Source organism: Cibotium barometz, chromosome 2 (genome assembly GCF_041138505.1).
Source record: "Cibotium barometz isolate CiBa-2024 chromosome 2, ASM4113850v1, whole genome shotgun sequence".
Lineage (NCBI taxonomy): Eukaryota > Viridiplantae > Streptophyta > Polypodiopsida > Cyatheales > Cibotiaceae > Cibotium > Cibotium barometz.
The window spans coordinates 73,242,899-73,265,714 of NC_141047.1; the positions used below are offsets into that span (position 1 = coordinate 73,242,899).

At 45.2% G+C, this 22,816-nt stretch overlaps 1 protein-coding gene across 1 annotated transcript in view; it reads left to right on the plus strand.

Moving 5' to 3' along the window:
• Positions 1–14,977, plus strand: part of LOC147641443 (GRF-interacting factor 1-like) — a 52,718-nt gene extending 37,741 nt beyond the window's left edge. The window contains exons 3-4 of the mRNA XM_086821445.1: positions 14,056–14,143; positions 14,258–14,977. Of these exons, the coding sequence (XP_086677571.1) occupies positions 14,056–14,143; positions 14,258–14,725 (556 nt within the window). The 3' untranslated portion in view covers positions 14,726–14,977. The remainder of the gene's footprint in view (positions 1–14,055; positions 14,144–14,257) is intronic.
• Positions 14,978–22,816: the final 7,839 nt, after the last annotated feature.

Sequence of the window (22,816 nt, forward strand, 5' to 3'; positions counted from 1 at the left end):
CATGTCACTGAGGATCACTGATGCATGGCAGCATGGGGCTTTCTCCCGGTCTCAGGACAGTCTTAGTTTCTCTCGGTCGGATCGCCGGCAGGGAGGGACTAATCTATCACGGATTGATCGCTTTTATGTGGGCGACTGGTTAGGGGAGCGAGGGGGCTCCGTCGGCATTCTCGCTGGCACCTCATTTTCAGATCATGCGCCAGTTATATTGACATTGGAGGAGGGGACACGGGAGCCCAGCTTGCAGTTGAGGATCCCAGAGAGGGTACTTGCAGATCCCAGTCTCGCTGAGGACATTGAGAGGATCTGGCATGATAGTCAGTGGTCTGACCAGGATGCAGCGGGCCAGTGTGCCCAGGGACTCATTGATCTTAGCTCTTTTCTACACGCTGCAGCTTTGACACGACTGGGAGAGATTCGCGAGCGGGAGCAACGGCTGAGACGCAGCCTTGCTTCGCTACAGCGCCTTCAGGAGCAGCAGCCTACATGTGAGTGGGTGGCATCCCAGCTGAGCCAGGCACGCCAGGAGGTTAGAGAGGTAGAGGAGCAGAGACATGAGTTTTACTATCGTCGTCAGGCCTCTCAGTGGACGCAGCTTGGTGATAGAGTGACTGGGGAGTTTTTTGAGATCACTGGACCCCGTCATGCGCGAGCAGGAGTCCGCCAGCTTAGTAGACCGGATGGATCGGTAGCTACTGAGCTCGGGGAGATTAGAGCCATTGCCACTGCATTTTATAGTGACCTGCTTTCAGCGGAGCCAGCCACTGAGGATCGAGATGTTTGCAGACAGACTGTGTGGGCCCATGTGCAGAGGAGGGTCACAGACCATATGCGTACAGCTCTAGGTGCGCCTCTGTCAGAGATTGAGCTTGCCGAGGCCTTGAGGGTCCTGCCGCGACATAGTTGCCCAGGGGAGGACGGACTGACGCCGGCCTTTTTTATGCGCTATTGGGACCTTTTTGGGCCAGGACTCCGCAGGGGCTTTCAGCATGTTTTGGACACTGGGGTGATGCCGCAGAGCTTTTCAGAGGGCTTGATCTATCTTATCCCCAAGGAGGAGGGAGTATCAGATGACATTCGGCATTGGAGGCCTATTACGATCCTCAATACTGTCTACAAGGTCTTAGCAAAGGCCTTGAGTTTGAGGATCCAGCCCTTCCTGGGGGAGTTGATTCATGCTACTCAGACAGGATTTGTCAAGGAGCGCAGTATCCTTGACAACATCTTTACTTTCTGGGAGGCGACGGCCCGAGCTAGATTTCTTGGCGAGGACTTGGTCGTGATGCTTCTCGATTTTGAGAAGGCATACGATAGAGTTGATTGGGGATTCTTAGAGGGCACTATGCTTCGCCTGGGCTTTGAGCCAGGATGGATCTGAGGGGTGGCAGCTCTGTATTCCATAGCTCGCAGCCAGGTGCTGATTGCAGGAGGACGGGGGCCGAGTTTTGAGCTGACCAGATCAGTCCGTCAGGGGTGTCCTCTCGCCCCTTTCCTTTTTCTCTTCTTTGCGGAGGCTATGAGTATGTATTTGACGGCAGAGGAGGTTGGTTTGAGAGGACTTCAGCTCCCAGTCCGGGGGGAGGATTTGCTTGATGCTGAGTTTGCAGACGACACGGGCTTATTTTTGCATGGCCAAGAGGCCAATCTTATTCGGGCTGAGCAGTGGCTCCAGGTTTTTAGTGCAGCTTCGGGAGCATTGATCAATTGGCGCAAGATAGTGGCCTTTTGGACCAGTAGTGCTCCCACTCTGGCATGGAGCCCGGACCCCGGCTTTAGATGGATTCCTCCAGGCACAGCAGTGCAGTATTTGGGATGCCAGATTGGCCTCGATTTGTCACATGAGCAGCAGATTGCCCCGCTTCTTCTGAGCATTCGAAAGAAGCTATTGTATTGGAGTACAGCTCGACTATCCTTGGCTGGGAGGGTGGTGGTGGCAAATCAGGTGCTGTTAGCGACTATGTGGTACATTACGTCTTGCTGGATTTTCTCGAGCTCTTGCATCAGCCAGGTACAGAGGCTGATCAGGAACTTTCTGTGGTCTGGGCGGGACGGTCAGCCAGCTCGGGCAAAGGTTGCATGGACAGTTATTACACTTCCGCTGGCTCAGGGCGGTTTGGGCATTATAGATCCAGTCGATCAGAGCAGAGCCTTATTGGGGAAGCTTATTGTTCGGGGGTTGCTTCCAGGCGCTGAGCCGTGGAAAGAGCTCCTCTTGCAGCGACTGTGCAGGCTCGGGCGCCCCCTGCAGGGGGTACTTGGGCACCAGAGATTCGCTGGATCTTCATAGAGATGAGGAGGACAGGCCTCAGTAGAGGATGGGAGGACAGATTTGCTTTGAGTATCCTGAGAGCTTGGGAGCTGCTGAGACCGGGGCTCTCTCAGCGGCCTCCTTCTTGTGTTGAGGAGCGGGCCAGGCAGCCGCTCATCTGGAGCCCAGCAGTTCGCACGGAGCAGGGTCATATGCTGGGTTCTCGGCCTCGTCTAGCCTGGGGACCTTTAGCGGCAGGCCCCGCTCGTAGTTTTGGAGACTGGCAGGCTTTCTGCAGTCTACCAGAGGAGATCCAGGTGGAGAGACTGAGTCACTTCAGAGGGGGGTTGATTATGAGGGATGATATACAGGAGGCACTCACAGAGGAGTGTGTTGGGGTAAGCCCAACTTGTGTGGCAAGGCTTGCATAAATTGGCTAGACCGGAGGTCCCTGACACCTTAAGGTTTTGGGGTCTAGATGGCTAGACCAGTTTGTGTAACCTTGTAGTTAAGCGCACCTGCGCTGGAACACTACTGGGATGGGTGACCTCCCGGGAAGTTGTTGCCCCCGCGATCCTACAAGTGGTATCAGAGCCATGGTTGAAAGTCCAACCTCTGAGTCCATGGAAAGTGCCATGTTGAAGGAGACTTCAACCTCTGAGCCAGGGCAGAGGCCACGTTGAAGCTCTCAACCTCTGAGCCGGTTGGACCATGTTGGTACTAAGGGGGACAGGTGAGTCCCAAGTTTGGCTTAAGGGGGTGGTTGTTGGGGTAAGCCCAACTTGTGTGGCAAGGCTTGCATAAATTGGCTAGACCGGAGGTCCCTGACACCTTAAGGTTTTGGGGTCTAGATGGCTAGACCAGTTTGTGTAACCTTGTAGTTAAGCGCACCTGCGCTGGAACACTACTGGGATGGGTGACCTCCCGGGAAGTTGTTGCCCCCGCGATCCTACAAGATGGGAGAATTAGGGTTAGGTCATGTGAGAGACATACACAGAGAAGCACAAGGGAGAGAGAGAGAGAGAGAGTTGTGGGGATAAGTCAACTCATGAGGCATGAGTGTGTGACTCCCCTATCACACATGTATATTGCACTAGTACACAGTGTGCACGTAGTACATTAAAAGTACTAAGTGTACTATGTACTATAACTTATGGGCTTGTACACACTATAAGGGTGGGCATAACGCCTTTACCCCAACAACCTCCCACTTAAAGGCAAAGTGCCCTTAAGTAAAGGAAAAGAAAAAATCAGCATGTACATGATAATATACAAGGCCATATCAAGGCTGAAAATGGCCTCATCCAATGCCCATCAAGTGTCTGCAATGAGCAAACCGCTCCGGAGGCAAACTCTTCGTCAGCAGATCAGCCGGGTTGTCATCCGTATGAATCTTAACAAGCTGAATTTGCTTGTTCTCTATCACCTCTCTGATGAAATGATACTTCACATCCACATGCTTCGTCTTTGCATGAAAGACAGGGTTCTTTGCCAACTGGATGGCACTCTGACTGTCACAATGCAACAATGGAATATCCCCTGTATAACCCAAATCAACCACTAACCGAGATAGCCATAATGCCTCCTTGCAAGCCTCTGTGGCTGCAATATACTCGGCCTCTGTAGTAGATAAGGCAGTGCACTTCTGCATCCTGGATATCCATGACACAGCACCTCCTGTGAATGTAAACACATAACCGGTAGTAGACTTCCGGTTATCTGGATGACCGGCATAATCCGAATCCGTGTAACCATGCACTAATGCATCCTGTTTGCCAAAGCAAATGCACAAATCCTGTGTGCCCTTCAGGTATCTCATGACACCTTTCACTGCTTCCCAATGCTTCTTGCCAGGGTTGGCCATGTATCTAGAAACCACTCCCACTGCAAATGCAATGTCCGGCCTAGTAGCAACCGTGGCATACATGAGACTGCCACAAGCTGAAGCATACGGAATCTTGGCCATATCAGCCCTGTCTCTATCTGACTGTGGGCTGTTTATAGCACCGAGTTTCACATATGGAGGCAAAGGAGTACTAGTCTTCTTCCCCCCGTCCATATTGAACCTCTGCAAGACTTTGCCAATGTATTCCTTCTGAGACAAATACAACACATGCTGATTTCTGTCCCGAAGTATCAGCATACCCAAGATGTGATTTGCATCACCCAAATCCTTCATATCAAAGGTTTGATGCAGCCTCTGCTTCAAGGCATCCATCTCTTTACGAGATTTCCCGGCAATCAACATATCATCAACATACAAAATGAGAATCAATAGACTGCCATCCAAAGCTTTCTTGGTGTACAAGCAGTGATCTATGTCACTTCTCCTGAATTTCTGAGATTTCATGAATGTATCAAATTTATGATACCATTCTCTTGGTGCCTGTTTGAGCCCATAAAGACTCTTTTTCAGCTTGCATACAAGCTTTTCCTTTCCACTCACTGCATAACCCTCTGGCTGCTGCATATATATCTCCTCATGGAGATCACCGTGAAGAAAAGCAGTCTTCACATCCATCTGAATCAAGTCCAGATCATCATGTGCAACCAAAGCTAACACAGCTCTAAGTGTGGTCATTTTGACCACTGGAGAGAAGATCTCAAAGTCCACACCATATTCCTGCTTAAAGCCCTTAGCCACTAACTTGGCTTTGTATCTTGGCTTTGCATCTGGTGCAACTTTGAGCCTGTATACCCACTTGCATGGCAAAACCTTCTTGCCTGCAGGCAAATGCACCAACTTCCATGTTTCATTTTTATGCAGAGAATCCATCTCTGACTTCATGGCACGCTCCCATAGAGCTTTGTCTGCCCTCTGTAAAGCCTCCTTGTAACATGAGGGCTCCCCACAGTCAGTGAGCATCAAGTAGTCAACCCCTGGAACAAACCTGTCAGGGGCTCTGGAGGGTCTTGTGGACCTCCGTACCCAATGACCATCATTTGCAGGTTGCTGTCCAGCCTGCATATCACCCATTGGTGGCTCCTGTTCCATGCCATAAGGCTGAAAAATCATGCCCGGTATCTCCTCCAACTGTGGTATATCCATAGGGATATCTTCTGCCATGTCTGGCTGTCCATTTGGACCATTTTCAGCACCATTTAAGGGCTGGTTTTCCTGCTGTAATGGCTGATTTACAGCCCTTTGTTGTTGTCCATGATGTCCATCATCATCAAAGATGACTCTGCCAGGCTCCTGTTGCCTTGCAGGCTCCTTATACATGCATGTTTCATCAAAAATGACATCATTGCTGCGTATGATCTTTCTATTCATGGGATCCCAAAGTCTATACCCCATTTCACCTCTGTCACCATATCCTAGGAATATGCATTTGTGAGACTTAGGATCAAGTTTGGTGCGCATTTCCCTACGTATGTGCACGTACGCAACGCAACCAAACACTCTCAAGTGCTTGTATGACGGAGGCTTCCCTGTCCATACTTCTTCTGGCACTTTCCCACCAAGCCTCGTGTTAGGTGACCTATTTATAAGGTGAACGGCTGTCATAACAGCTTCAGCCCAAAAACCATGAGGTAATGCAGCATGTGACAACATAGAACGGACCTTCTCCTGAATGGTCCTGTTCATCCTCTCTGCTGTCCCGTTTTGTGGAGGATCATAAGGAGTAGAGAGCTCCCTCTTGATGCCTTTAGCATCACAAAAGTCCTGAAACTGTTTGGACATATACTCTCCACCATTGTCGGAACGCTTTCAGTGTTTTACCAGTTTGATTCTCAACATGAGCAACAAACTTCTGAAACACTGAGAATGTATCACTCTTCAAACGAAGAGGATAAACCCACACCTTGCGTGTGGCATCATCAATAAAAGACACAAAATATTTTGCCCCTCTTAAAGAAAGCTGAGGCATCTCACATACATCTGTATGCACAAGCTCTAACTGAGCATCTTTCTGTCCAAGAGCTTTCTTGTGGGGGCACTGTAGTTGCCTACCATATATACAATGCTCACAAAACTGAAAACTTGAAAACTTTAGAGAAGGCAAGTAACCCAAACGAGACAATTGCTCCATTCCCTTGACACTCATGTGTCCCAACCGGCTATGCCACATAGAAATTTCCGGCAGCTCGGTTGCATTTACATTAGCATGGTGACAAACACCTGCATGCATGAAATAAAGAGTGTCCACCTTAGAGCCTCTGGCAACAACCAGTGAGCCCTTACTAATTTTCCACTTTCCACTACCAAATGTGGTAACATAATCAGCATCATCAAGCTGTCCAGTAGAAAGCAGATTCTTCTTGATCTCAGGCACATGCCTGACATCATGGAGCATAAGCTGTGAGCCATCTGAAAATACAAGCCTCACATCACCTCTGCCAAGAATTTTGCATGCATGGTTATCACCCAAATAAACCACTCCTTCATTGCCAGCAGTGTACCTGACAAACAAGTCTCTGCAACCTGTGACATGAAAGGAGGCACCTGAATCAATGATCCATGAGTGCATACCATGACCACCTGTAAGAAGTGAATGGGCATCAAGTGAAGAAGTAAATAGGACCTCATCCTCACTGCCACCTGCATGTGACACATTGATTTCTTCAATCTTGACTCCACTTTTGCCCTTTGGCTTTACATCTTTGGCTTCATCCTTCTCTTTGTCTTTGCCTTTTCCCTTTTCTTTTTGATCATTTTTCCATTTGTAGCATTGCTTTTTAATGTGTCCCTTTTTGCCACAATAATGGCATTCCAAATCCTTTTTGGAGCGAGACTTGCTCCTTCCCCTTTCTTGGCTTTTCCCCCTTTGCTGGGATCTCCCACGTGCATTCATTGCATTGGACTTTCCAACAGAGTTGTTCTTCCTGTTCATCTCTTCTTGAAGAAGAGCACCCTCAACATCTGCATATGACAGCATAGCATTCGAATTGCTAGTGGCTGTCCTGAATGTGTCCCAACTCTCTGGCAAAGTGCATAACAGAAAAGTGGCTTTGAACTCATCGTCCATTGCCAACTTTTGATTAATGACCTGGCTGACAATACCATTAAACTCATTTAGATGGGCTGTCATAGACGCCCCTTCCTTCATCTGAAGACCTATGAGTTTCTTCAACCAATACACTTTGCTTGAGGCACTTTGTTGGGCATACAAGTCCTGCAATCTCTGCCACATTCCCCAAGCTGTCTTCTCTTCACGAATGCTGAAAAGTAATGAGTCTGACACAGACAACATGATAGTAGATCTTGCCAGCTCATCCATATCTTCCCACTCTTCAGCAGTAAGAGAAGCGGGCATCACACCCCTTTCTTTGATAGGCTTGTGCTGCTTTTTCTGGAGCAACACATTGTAGCACTGGGTTTGCCAAATATCATAATTATGCGAGCCTTCAAGCTTCTTGATGTGAAGCAATGAAGAGCTCTCACCTGTGGTTGCCATAGCAAAATGCAACCTGTAATGCCTGACTCCCTGCAAATGTGCAAACACTGCACCCAAGATGTGCAAACACTGCACCCAAAGCACACAAAGTGCTCACAAATGTTCTCCCAAGCTTTATCTCCCACTGCGGAAGCACAAATGCAACTTTTCTCCCACTTTATGTGATGAAAACACCAAAATCTGGTTGCTGCAGAATTTGGACAGCACCTTAAATGTGCTCTTTTGCCCTTCCAAAGTACTGTACAGCAGTACCAAGTGCTCACCAATGATGTACCAAACCTGTACCGGCAAGTACAGCAGCTGAAATTGAACCTTTTGGTCACTCAAAACAGTGTACAGCCATGCCAAAACATGCACAAAGCTGTGCCAAATCTGTACCAGCAGGTACAGTAGCAATAAATGCTCTCCTGGCTGTCCAAATGAGTGAAAATCAGACTTTTACAGTCCCGTACACTGCATACAACAGTCCCGAACAGAAATTGGGCAAAAGCCCCTTGACTGCAAGCTGATTTCTGAGGATTCAAGGCATAAATGTCTTGCCTGCTACTTTGCCAAGCTCAACAAGCATACAAACTTGAAAAGCCCCTTGATTTGAGATCAATTTCTGATCATGCATGGTACATTGGCGCACATGAAGGCATCCAGAGTGTTTACGATGCTTCCCCTTGGCCACATATACATCCAATACATGAAAGCCCCTTGATTTAAGATCAATTTCTGATCATACATGGTACATTGACGCACATGAAGGCATCCAGAGTGTTCACGATGCTTCCCCCTGGCCACATATACATCCAAATAATGAAAGCCCCTTGATTTACAGGCACATTGAGTGCTTGTAAGGCATCAACACATTATCCACAGCATCAAATGCGATTGCCTGCATGCAAATCAACCAATCGGCACAAAAGCCCCTTGATTTGCACTGCAATTTGCTGCAATTCTGCCCAAATGTGCGATTTTTCACATCATACAGCATGTATGAGTGCTTAATTGCACAATTACATAAAAAGCCCCAAATTTTGACATTCAATTTCTTGCAAATTGATCCTGATTGTGACCAATTTTCTGCAAATTGATCCTGATTGTGACCAATGTCACTTAATTTTGCCAATTTTGCTCAAAAATTGAGCAATTGAGCACCTGTACTTGCTCAATTGATTTAATTGATAAGAAATTCGCAAAATTGAAGCAAAAATACCTCTGATTTCTGATTTCTGTTTGAATTTGCAGGCTGAATTTTGTTGTTGTAGAAGAAAAGTGGGGACACGTTTGTGTTGATGCTCTTTTTAGCTTTCCAATTTCTCCAGCACACAGATGGCAGGGAAACCCTTTGCGCTATCTGGTTGCCTGCGTCCAGGTGCAGGGGCCGAGGGTAGAGAAGCCTTGGCGCTGCTTATGCTTGGTTTTGGCAGTGCTGAGCACGTAGATGTGCCCCCGCCTCTTCACCACTCTGAGTTCTGCTTCTCCCGCTGCTGACCAACGTCCAAGGCGGTTTGCTATTGCTTTCGTTGGTCTTTGCCTCACGACCCTCGCTTGTACGCATGGGCACGCATGCCTCGGGCTATGGCACAGCTGCTGCTACTGGGCAGCGTGGATTCGCTTGCTGGGCAGCGTGGATGCGCCTGCCCACGCTGCTGCTTCTCTCCACCCACCTGCCTGCGACTGGTCACACAGTCGACCAGTAACCAGCGCTGCACAAAGGCGACCAGCGCTGCACAAAGGCGACCAGCAAAAGGGCGACTCACAGAATGAGCAAAAAACGACCAGCAAAAGGGCAAACAATTCTTGATGAGAGGGAGGGGAACTTGGTGACCAAAGCTCTGATACCAGTTGATGGGAGAATTAGGGTTAGGTCATGTGAGAGACATACACAGAGAAGCACAAGGGAGAGAGAGAGAGAGAGAGTTGTGGGGATAAGTCAACTCATGAGGCATGAGTGTGTGACTCCCCTATCACACATGTATATTGCACTAGTACACATAGTGCACTTAGTACATTAAAAGTACTAAGTGTACTATGTACTATAACTTATGGGCTTGTACACACTATAAGGGTGGGCATAACGCCTTTACCCCAACAGAGTGGTTCACGCCTCTCGAGCCAGTGGCCCCACGGTGGATGGGAGCCTTTACACAGTTGGAGATCCTGATTGCTGTCAGAGCTAGCACTGAGGATGGCAGATGCCTCTACTATGAGATTCAGGATGAGGGCAGACTCCAGAGAGTGGAGGTGGAGTCGCCTTTGGTTGCAGAGTGCACCTTTCAGAGGATTCGGGTAGTGGCTGCCGCTTCTCGAAAGTGGCATATTGACCCCGACCCTGCTGATGTGCTCCCGGATTGGCGCATATGGGCATATGCAGCGCGCCCCTTGGCCCGGCTACAGTGGGACCCCGGGGAGTACGAGTGGCATGATCCTTATGCATCCCTTGAGGCCACAGAGATCACCTTTTTCCAGTATACTGTTCGGCTAGGATGGCATATTTTGACGGCGAGGAGGACGGTTTCTCCAGCGGCAGCGGGGCATTGGCGATTGCAGGGACTCTCACAGGAGTTCCTGGAGGATTTCTGGGCTCGGCTCTGGGCTAGTCGGCAGGCCCGCAGGATCTCGGCTTTTCAGTGGCTGGTCGCCCACAGGGGCTCAGCAGTTGGCACTTGGCTTGTTTACAGCGGTCTTCCGGCGGCCTGCGTTCGATGCGGCCACCCTATGGAGACACAGAGACATTGCCTTTGGGACTGCCCTCAGGCACAGCAGATTTGGCTGCGGATGCTGCGTATTCTGGCCCCCCTCTCTCCAGAGGGTACGTTTACGTGGGGTGCCGCTGCTTGGTCAACTTCGTCAGGGCCTGCTATGGGCTATGAGATGGAGCAGGGCAGTCAGGCCATCAGATTTATTAGGGGCCAGCCTCGCCTGGTTCCGGCACCGGATTTCTCGTCCGCCAGTTGGACACAGGAGAGGGATTTACGATGGGAGCTCCTCAGCAGCCTCACCATCTGGTTCACCTGGAGGGCCCGGTGCTTTACGGCCTTTGAGGGGAGATTGGAGCCACCAGCAGAGACTGTACGGGGGATTTGGCAGGAGTTGATCCACACCCTGCGAGGACAGTACGACCGCATCCGGGGAGACTCGGATGAGGCGATCTTACGGCGCCAGGCCTTTCACACCACTTGGCGCTGTGGCCCTTTCTACACCTTACACACGGGATCCCCCCGTTGGCACTACAGGCCACCTGTTTGGCTCTTCCCCCCCCCTATTGTATGATTTAGCCGCTCAGTTCTTTGTACTGATGCTTGTATTTTGCAGCACCTAGGGAGAGTCTCCCGGGCTGCCATGACGTATTCGCGGCTCTTCTCTCTCTTAGGAGCAGGAGAGATCTTTTGTAGCCCTACGGGCGTTTTTATATAACTAATGAAAGGATCTTTTCTCGGAAAAAAAAAAAGAGGGAGATGAAGTCGGGGGTAGCCGGTGGAGTGGGTTTTGCTACGGTTGCCTCCAAGAGTTGGAGATGCTCCATGAGAAGTTGGTTTTGTGCTCGGAGTATAGAGCTATGGTATCTGCTGTTGGTGGAAGACAATGGTCTCCTTCGAGGGAGACATCTTCTTGCTGATGTGTACTCTCCTGTGTAGACATTTTACTGAAGTCAGTGGTCATGCTACCATCCAAGGATGCTCTCACACTAGGATGCAGTGTGTGTGGACAAGCTGAATCTGATACCAATGTAACATGCAGCGGAATTATGTGTAAATGTAGAATCCTGTCACATAAACTCTCACACCGCCTTCTTTATCCCGAGTTTCGTGAGTCTTTAGCAATCCACTTTATCATTTCACAATTTAAGAGATGAGAGAGAGAGATAAATCTGTACACCTTATTGGGTCCCAAATTACCCACTGAAGGCCCCCCTCCTATTGCTAGGAGTAGTTGTTTTATTACTTTGAAGATAATAACTGAATTGGGACTGTAGATAAGCCAAACATAAGACCTTCGAAAGACCAAGAGTCGGGCTGAACTGTTCATGGCTGTAGAAGCACCAATGATGTCCAATCTCAAGGCCAATGCACTCTTCCAAGGGGCTGTAGGAAGGCTCCAAATTGTGGCTGAGGGATGGGCTGTTTTGGGACTGTTCTAGGCTGTGAATATGCAAGATGAATGAATGAATATGCTGCGTTTACCTTCTCCCGGGAGGATGGAGAAAAGCAATGACTGGATGAATGCTGAAATCTGCTGTAGGCTGAGAAACGCAAGGGCTGAAGCGCTTCTTCCTTGGGCTGATTGTTGATGATGCGTTTGATGATGATGTATGCTTATATGCTCCAAGCGATGTAGATGCGAGATGCTGAATGCTGAATCGCTTATGCTTGAATGTGGAGATGAGATGGAATGATGCAAGCGATGCTATTTATATGATCATGGGGCTGGTGGTTGGCTGGCTATAGAGCTGGCTGACTGTCGCATTAAATGCTACAAGACTTGGTCATGATAAAATGCTGAAATAAAATGATAAAATAATGCAAAAAAATGCTGAATAATGTTATAAGGCTTCTACAATGGTCTATATGCATATGGGATGAATCTATGCAAATGCAGACCATGATCTGATGCAAACTCTAAGGCTTCTACTGACTCTACATGCATGAATGATTCTCTCCAAGTGGGTTAAGGCACTTGACTGACTGGTCGACACTCTAAGGCTGAGGAATGACCTACGTTGCTCGTGCCTGACATATCTTGGATTGAGGATTACAATGGGGCCACGGCATATGACATTTTCTTATCCTAAAGGGGTCTATTGCTGTACAATACTACAATGATGCACTGATGATGAGCCATCTTGTCACCATGCACTACAGTGCATAGTGCATGTGACGCCCTCTCCCTCTCTCTCTCTCTCTCTCTCTCTCTCTCTATTGATTTGCTTCCTCTGTGTGTGTGTGTGTGTGCATAGTGCATAGTGCACAAAGGAGGGAGGGCTGAGGGCAAGGCAGTGTGAGCAGCCCCACTGCCTTGCCCTCAGCCCTCCCTCCTTTGTGCTACCTTTCCCCCGTTGCACCTTCTTCTCCTGACATCTTCCAGCCCCCCTGTTTTCTTGTTCTGCCCCCTAGGTCCTAGTGTTAGGGTTTGTGGGCCAATGGAAGCTCTCTCTCTCTCTCTCTCTCTCTCTCTCTATTGATTTGCTTCCTCTGTGTGTGTGTGTGTGTGAGAGAGAGAGAGAGCTTCCATTGGCCCACAAACCCTAACACTAGGTTTGTGTGTGCCAATAGGACCTAGGGGGCAGAACAAGAAAATAGGGGGGCTGGAAGATGTCAGGAGAAGAAGGTGCAACGGGGGAAAGGTAGCACAAAGGAAGGAGGGCTGAGGGCAAGGCAGTGGGGCTGCTCACACTACTTGTGGGAATTTCCTAGCTCTCTATATCACTGGATCTTCTTTGTGTGTGGTTTTTTGCAGGTAGTTAATGCAGTGTCACATGTGGAAGAATTGCTTGTATTTGGCCCATTTCTCATTGACAATGGAGCGGAGTTTGTACTTTGCTTGTGTGGCAGTTCTTTTTGGTAACTAATAGGACCTGGGGGGCAGAACAAGAAAATAGGGGGGCTGGAAGAAGTCGGGAGAAGAAGGTGCAACAGGGGAAAGGTAGCACAAAGGAGGGAGGTCGGAGGGGCAAGGCATTGGGGCTGCTTACACTGTTTGTGGGAATTTTCTAGCTCTCTATATCACTGGATCTTTTTGGTGTGTGGTTTTTTGCAGGTAGTTAATGCAGTGTCACATGCGGAAGAACTGCTTGTATTTGGCCCGTTTGCTTGTGTGGCAATTTTTCTTGGTAACTAATAGAAGGATCTCTTTTCCGTGCAAAGATTAATGGAGAGAAGAGAGATGCTGCTGAAAAAGTTTTCCATATATTCATCAATATATACATTGATCCTGGCCTTGTGGCCTCCCAAAAGGAATCTCCTATGCCTATGACCTGTCCCAAAAGCCTAGGGAACAGATGAACACAAAAGGGAATGAACTTGCCTATTTATAGGCTCCCAAATACCCCTACCCACAGTTGGCCAGCTGTCAGCTATGACCTCTGCCCCAAAAGCCTACGGAACAGATGAATACAAAAGGGAATGAACTTAGCTATTTATAGGCTCCCAAATAGCTGTACCTACAGGCGGCCAGTTTAGGACAAAGCATAAATACACATAAAATGCCAAACTACCCATAATTTCCTTCCAGCTCCTTCTGACTGCTGCTTGGAAAATTATCTAGTATTAAACTGAGCTGTTTTCTGCCCCAAAAAGCTCCTAATCACAGGCTAAAACTGGGCATGTCCACATGCTGTGCATGTGACATGCAGTAAAGTGGAAACAAAAGCTTTAAGAGATTTTGTTTAGGCATCATGACACTGACCATCTTGTGATGCAGATATCAAGCAAGGTTGCAGGCCAATCTTATGTATTTGGCTGCTATTGCTGACTCACAGCCTCAACCACCTCCTGTTCATGCAGCACAGGTGTGTTTCATCAATAAGTCAGTTCTTATGGTTGACGTTCTTGATGAGGTGAATTGGCTCAAATAAACATGCACTAAGACCTCGAGGAACGTATTTTGTGATGCTGCCCGGCAGGTTCCTCAAGCTGCTGTCATGCAGCCTGGAGTGCATTACGTGGCTCATCAGCAAGCTCAGCAGCAGATGGCACAGCAGTCATTCATGGCTGTGCGGAATCCTCTTCAATATACCCAACAATCATATCCATCGCTGCATCATGTGCAACATCAACAACAGGCCATGCAGGCACAGCATGGAATGAACTCAGGGGGCCCTAATGCTCCTAGTGGTATGGCTTCTGAGTCAGGCATGGGAGGGAACAATTCTCTTACATCTGGAGGCTTCCATGACTTTGGCCGTGGTGGGAACACAGGCGATGGTGTACAGGCAAGCAGGGGTTTGAGTGGAGGGGCTAAGTCAGATATTGTATCAGCTGCAGAAGCTGGCCATGGTACATCGGGTGGCAATGGAGGCAGTGGTGCAGGGCATATTGCAGATGAGTCAGAGACATCTTATTTAAAAGGCTCTGAAGAGGAAGCTAGCTGAGAAGTTTTTTTTTTGTTTTTTTGTTTGTTTGTTTGTTTGTTTGTTTGTTTGTTTGTTTGTTTTTTTTTTGCAGTTCATTTTGTGTTACCACTCACAGTTGGGAGGCTCCTCTCTTGCCCTCATTCGTAGCATGTGGAGACTTGAACCCTCGGAAGTATTTGCTGCATTGTGCCTTCACACGACTGAAGAGTTCAGGATGTTGCTGCAGCTGGAACAGGCTTGATTGTTTTGAAAAAAGCTCAAGTTTGATGTTGATTGTGTTTCTTTAAGGCCACTATCGACTAGATGGATCATGATGTTTTTTTTTCCCCTTTTTTTGCATTGAAAAAAGTTTGGTGCTTGTGTGTTTTTTTGGGGGCAAGCTTGGAATGCCAATGCTTTAGAGTGATCATTATATTTTCTGTAGCACAAGATGACATATGATGTGGTTGAGTGGCCTTATATCATGTTGGTGAGGTAAGTGATGGCTGGGGAATGGATATCATCATTAAAAAGAAAACAGACTTTGATAGCATTTCGCTCAGGAGGCATTTAGATAATGAAAAATGATGGTAGTGAATTACCCAATGGCAAATTTATCATGGTTTCATTATAATTCTCTTCTTGCACCAAGTTACTTGATGGTATCTACTGCAGATGGGGTTCTAAATGATTGAAAGCTCCATAAAGCTTGTCAATGCCCGCCTCTTGAAATAGTTTAGGTGTCTGGTCTACCCTCCTCGATGTTACTCTGTGGGATTGAATTCGCTTGAAATCTTTATACGCTCAATCCAATGGCCATATCAGTTGTGGGCATTCTTGAGAGTGAACATGCCTCAAGCCAAGGAGGCAGTGTTCAATCTAGCTTGCTACCAGTGTGAGATAGTTGCAAGCTTGCAGAAGTTGATGAGCAGCATGGCACAATAGATGCTGAACTGGAAAGGTTCATGGTCACTCATGAGCTTGGTATCAAGAGGAGTTTTGACAGTCCATAATGACCCATACTGAATGACTTACTTTCATAGCTTTTATGCTCCATTATTATCTCGTGATATTTACTGTATTCGAACTGGTGATACAATACAATTTCAACGTCACACTTTTTCGCTGCACGTACAGGATTCATCGATTTCTATCATTAAATTAGACTTCGCCTATTGCATAATTTTTAAATACGGAAATGCTAACTTTCTGCATTGTTGAGGGAATTCATTAAAAGAATTTGAGATAAAATTGATTTTAATGAAAACTTTTATTTACATGAAAATAGGTGTGCCTCTTAAACATGTAACTATGAAAAAATATACAAACATTTGAAAAGCATACAAGACCATAATCATCTGAGAGCATGGATGACAAGTTACAACTATATTCCTTATCAAAAAGTCCATTGTTGGCTTGGCTTCTTAGGAGCTCCCCACCCTTGGCAGTTTTGTCAATTTGATTGTGAGCTTAATGACTGACTGTGATATTCGAATTGGACTTGGCTTGGCTTCTTAGGACCCTTGGCAATTTAGTCATTTTGATTGTAAGCTTATGATTGATTGTGATACTTGAATTGGACACTACATCAGCCCTAACTGATGCTCATGGCAACGGATTATTGATACTTATTGGTATGGGTTGCTTTCCTTGATGCAATCACCATAATCAAGAAATGTTTCATCTTAAAGAATCACCTTTTTCATCACATGTAGATTGTTTCTTATTTCAGCTAATTGCATTTCTCATGGATTGTTCACGAGACCTCATGTACTTATCGAAGAAATAATTAAAAACTTACATATACATCGAAGATTAAAGAATAGACTTGAATCAAATTGATATGATAGAGCATAGCATAACATAAAATAAGAAAAATTGAGCAATATTAACATCCACACACTATTGGGTGCAATCTCCTCTTTAATGCGTGTAGTTTTCACTTTCAAGACATGAGTATTTTAAGAATTGTATTCAATAAATAGTCTGAGGAGCTATTAATAGTTGTGCTTATAAGATTGGGCTTGCTTTTTCACTTTTATAAAAATAGCTCAAACACTAAAGCTTATTTACATATTAAGTGTAAATATCAAAATTTTTCTAATATATGTGTTAGGAATATAGCAATGTTACGCACAAGTGTGCATAAATAATATGTATGATCATTTGACACATGACTAACAAAATAATTTGAAACAATAATATTTTGAGATGATATAGACAAGATCTTCCATGTGCGACATGTGTATTGCTTTTCACTTATCTTATAAACGTAAACATATTAGTTATCTAGACTTAATAGGACCTTTCAAAAAGGTGACCCCAAGGCTAAACTTGTACATCATAGTTGTAACAATGGACTATGTCACTAAGTGGACGGAAGCAAAGGCTTTATCAGAGACAACTGCGATTGGAACACGTCTTGGTTCATACATGAATTAATTATAAAAAGGTTTGGTTACCCAATTGAAATTGTAAATGTTCAAGGTGCTCACTTCTTGAACAAAGCCATGAAAGAGTTGGTAGGAGAGTTTATGATAGCGAACATGAAGTCAACCACATAATGTTGGGTAAGCTGAGAGCCACGTAATTAGGATAGAAGGTTGATGATTGCACTTTGGGCTTATAGAATAGCCACATAATGGTGGGCAAGTTGAGAGTCACATAATTGGGATAGAAGGTTAATGACTGCACTTTGGGCCTATAGAATAGTCTATAAAGTCATAAACAACCACACATCGTTTAAGCTAGTATATAGTCTTGAAGTGGTAGTTACCTTAGACTTTTTGACCCCAAATCTAAGGCTCACCATGGAACACTAAATAGACAATGTTTTCAATCTTGGAGAAACATGGGATTTCCTTGATTTTGACGAAAGGGAACTTGATTACTCTGGAAGGAAGGAGCTAGAGTCTGGAATCTTGGTCCCTGACTAACCTGCCCCGCAAACCTTGATCCAAAAGGAGTTGGGCAATCCATACTGCGATGTCCAAATCCTTGACAGTTATAGCATTTCACTTCTTTGTTCAAGGTTCTTTGTTCAAGGGTGGAACTTCTGAAGTTGAATTCCAGGGGATTGAGTTCCGGGAAAAGGACCTTTCTTCCATTCTGAAACTTCCCATATCCTGAGGTTGACCTTGTTGTCTCTTGGGTGGTGGAAAGTTGGAATCACCTTCCGAAGCTAGAAATCTTCTGAAAGATGATGGTGCTGGCTTTGGCAGGACCTTGACTAGAAGGTAAATCACACTCGTGCTAATGTTCTTGACGAGAGGAAGAGGGACCAGTTCTAGGGCACATTCGGGGGACAGGTAACACAAAACTGGAGAAAAGAATGGCGTGCTCAGCACATTAAAGAACGAGACTTTAAGATCGAGATCTACACACCCATGGTAGTTCAAGTTCGACCATGCTCGTACACAAAAAGGTATGAAGGCAACCACAAATTTGAGACTAGAAAGAACTCTAAGATCGAGGAGGTCTATGAAATGGAAAACGACACTTTGAGCCAAGTGATAGCCCAAGACCACGGAACGATTTTGAGACAATAAAAAATGGAGAGCCCAGAAGTAACCATAGCAATCAAAACAACTAAAGGTCAGGTAGAAAAAAAAACTCGAAAAAGAACCAAACTGAAAAAGAACCATCAACGGTGAAGAATTTAAAAAAAATAAATCGGGAAATCAAAAGTCGATCTCTCAACTGAAAAATCTTCACAGCAAATCATTATGGAGAGAGAGAGAGAGAGAGAGAGAGAGAGAGAGAGGATGTTGCACATTGACTCAATAGTACTTTGATTAGATTGATTTTAAGTACACTAAGTACATGCTTTTATAGGCTACAAACCTTATCTTTTGACTCACATAAATCATACACATATGGAGGACATGACACATAGCATACATTTATCTTATCCAGATAAGATGATGTTCATACATATGTAGGCACACTTACACATATATGAAATGTTCCCACCTATACAAACACATATAGATGGTTACACACACACACACACACGAACAATAGGTACATTGGATGATGTTCATACATATGTAGGCACACTTACACATATATGAAATGTTCCCACCTATACAAACACATATAGATGGTTACACACACACACACACACGAACAATAGGTACATTGGGTGGACACACAAGACATAAGAGATTCCAAAATACCCAACAAATCCCTTATCAAATCAGTGCAAAAAGAGAGAGGGGTATTTCAGAGCCAAAGAGCTTGAGATGGTGAATGGCTACATGCTAAAGTTTCATGTCAAGTATGGTCACGCCGAGAAAGCCTATTATACAATGGTGCTATCCACTAGTTGCTACTGCCACATGCTTGTACTTGAGGATGCTAATGCTAGTAGGCTCCTATGGAAAGTAGTCTCGTTCAATGTTTTAGACTATTGCCATGGGGAATGGACTTCCTTAGATGCTTCCAAGCAATGGCATCTCATGACTAAACAACCAAAGCATTGCATGTGGAATGAGCCCAAGGCCAAGGTATGCAAAGGGTGACTTTGAGGCTGATAATAAAAGCAGTGCAAAATGCACTAAGATTGCCCAGGTGAGCCATCCATGGATAAAACAGAATGCCACATAGGTGGAAAGGGCAGTTTTATTTGGCCCCACTAAGTTAGTAAAGCCTCACTGGATTGATGTTTGTACTTTGTCAACCCGACAAAAGCAATATGCAGTTATTTCTCAATTTACAAGCCAAACATTTTACAGAGGAGGTAGACACATGAATACTTCTTAAATTCTATTGAGCTTATAAGGAGCAAGATGTAGAGGCCGCATTATAGAATTTTGTAGAAATAGTATACAAAGAGTTGGAGAAGTTGCTAACCTTGGGAGGCTAGTACCTAGGGGCAAGACTCCTCAATAGTTGCTAACCTTGGGAGGGTAGTACCTTGGGGTAGGAATCCCCTTGACAAGTATCATTTATTTGGGGCTAAAATCACATCAATAGTTGTCCGCACCAATGCAAAGGCCCTCAGAGGGGCAGACCTCCACCCAAGCATTTCAAGGGAGAAAAGAAGCAGAAGAGCACTCACTCTCGCACTTGCCAAAGAAGGCCTGAGTAGAAGAGGAAGCACAAGACACTACTGAGAAGGCTCTAAGATCAAAGGGTTGGTAGAAGAAGCTCATATTAAGAGGTATTGATTTGATGATAACATTAAAATCAGATACTGACATCAAGAGAACCATGTCCCCAAGGCTACAATAACCACAAAGAAATAGAAGGCCCTTGCTAACAAGTGTGTTTGGCTTAAATGCCTTATTGCTATTTTCGCTATCGGTGAGTCCTTAGCCACTACCATCTTTACTAATGGTTAGAGCACTATGACAGTTGTTGTGAGGAATCCAGTTTTTCATGCTTGCATAAAACACATTGAGGTGCATTATAATTATGTCAAGGAGAGAGACTCTGCAGGGGAAGCTTGGCTTATGTGCCAACACAGGACAACATGGCAGATTTCTTCATCAACGAAGGCTTTCTCATGAGAGAAGTTTGAAGCTTTTTGCAAAGCTTTGAATTTACTTTCCTTTGGGGATTAGTCTAGCCTCCCTCTCATAGTCCAAATAGCCTGGCACATCTCTATACTTTTTGTGCCGGCTCACTCCTTGTTTACATCATTACTCCCAAGAGAGATTTGTAGGCATATTTGGTAGTGATATATGTAAACACACTAGGACTAGAGCAGAGGCACTTTTTCCTTCTTTAGGAGGTTTTTTCCCTCGTGCTAGTATACACCCATCTTGGGGTATACTTATCATCTTTGTACAACACACGTTCATTATCTCTCTATCATCTCATTGTGTGCTCCCTTGAGAGTCTCCATTGTGTGCGCACGCGTGTGTGTGTGTGTGCATTCCTACAACCCTGTTTCCAATAGAGCAGCAACCCTTTAAGCTTAAGTTACATGATTACAAGTAAGTGTTCTATTTCCATTTATTCTTTCTCTTTCCTTCTTGCATTTGCAAACTAAGTTTTTATTTATTTTAGGAGTTAATCTCACCATTAATCTTTATTGAAAAACCATTAAGTTCTATTGAGCATATCATTAGATAGGTTAGGAAAACCTAAAGCATCCTATTGAATTAAAAATCCAAAAACATGCACCATTAAGAAGAGTAAGGGCCTAAATTTTTGGACCACATGTGTATGTACTTGACTGAGCCTAAGAATGCAAGTTCACTACGTACTCGAATGAGCCTAAGAATGCATGTTCACTGCGTACGTACTCGACTGGGCTTAGGAACACATATTCCTAAGTTGACAGGGAAAATTTGCATAATATTCTCATTAAGGAAAGGTCAGATAATATTCTTCCCATAAATGTTCATAATGATGAAAACGATTGAAAACTGACCATCATATGGTGAAGACTTCCACCACTACAAGTGGCAGACCTGTCAAAATTATGTATGCATATCTCATAGAGGGAATGTACATTCTCACGTGTGAATTCACATTCACAAGTCCACATACACTTAGCCATGCATGTTTGCACATTACCACACATGTTCACAAGACTTATCCATGCATGTTTCCATATTTCTTGGCCATGTACGTTCACAAATCCCTATGCATGTTCCCAACGCACTAGCCAATGAATGTACCCAAGTGGGAATGCATGTTCTTAACTTATGAATGCACGTTCACAACTCAAAACATAAAAAATATAACTGAATCCCAAAGTTCTAGGGGCCACCACATGACATGTCAGTAAAGGGTATACTCTACTAAGCTAATCACCCTTATATTTATATAAGATTAAGAAGGATTTTTGGACTTGATCCCCCACTAAAAGAGAGTGCCTCAACAAATGACACTGAATAAATGGCACCTCCTTAAGAGAAACCTCTTTATGCATCGCAGTCTCCAAGAAACCCTAAAGATGCTAGCTTGAGTGAGGCCTATTACTGGGAGCCTCTCTCTTCTGAGCCTTTGTATGGATCTAAAACGAGTTTTATGGACATGATTAGAGACATTATCAAGCCTAGCAACCCCATCCGCTAGAAAGGCAAAACATGGAGACCTCCACTCCAAAGTCTAGGTCAAGAATGAGAAGGACCAACCCACTTGAGGAAGGACTAATAAGGAGTAATCCCTCCTAGAACCAAAATTGGCATGGCCTACAGAAACAATGTTTATGTGTCAGTAGCTTTGGCTTGCCTAGCTCTCAAAACATGAACCTTGGAGTGTTTGGAATAGCCTGGACGCTTATAGTATCTTAGAGGCCTATAGTATCTTCAAGATTAGAAGCATTAGACCCCAGTAGTAGTGAAGGGGGATTCAGGTTCAATATGACCAGAGGGCTACCCAAACTCCTAGGTACACTATAATGGGAAACTTATAACATGGAGCAGGGAGCTTTGGAATAGACCTAGCATTGGGAGGGGCATACATACCTTAGCATGACTCAACCTTACATGGATACCCTCTGCAATACCCCAACTTGTCTCAAGGGTAAGAGAAATATCCTATATATGCCATGCTCTTTACCCATACCCATAATATCACTCTCATAGCCCCACTACCTCAACCTCTACATACACCACTACCTCAACCTCTACCCACACCACTACCTGGGCTACTTTAACCACTAAAGATATCTTGAGGATAGTAGCCCAAATAGGGAGGGATAGCAATGGGGCTCACAAACAACACCACCTCTATTTTTTGCAAGCAATTGGACCAAACACTAGACATCAAAATACAATCAAACCTATGCAAATCGCAAAATTGATGCCAAAGTTAAATGGGATCGAGTATCCCATTGCACACTTGGAAGTGTTTGATCAAATGTGTGATAAATGTGGTTGTCTTGATGACCTAGCAAGGGTGAGTGCCTTTGGCCTCACCATGGAAGACAAGGATAACTTTGACACCCTAAAGACTGCTTTTACAATTGGGTATTCTTGTTAGTGAACCCGTCAACAAGTAGCAAGAGAATGAATCCATAAGAGACTACATTAATAGAGTGAGATACCTCCATTCTCAATGTTCTAATAATGATAAATTCTCTGATAATTAAAGTGAGATAGATTCAATCTCGATATTTTGATAATTAAAGTGAGATAGATTCAATCTCGATATTCTGATAATGACAATTCT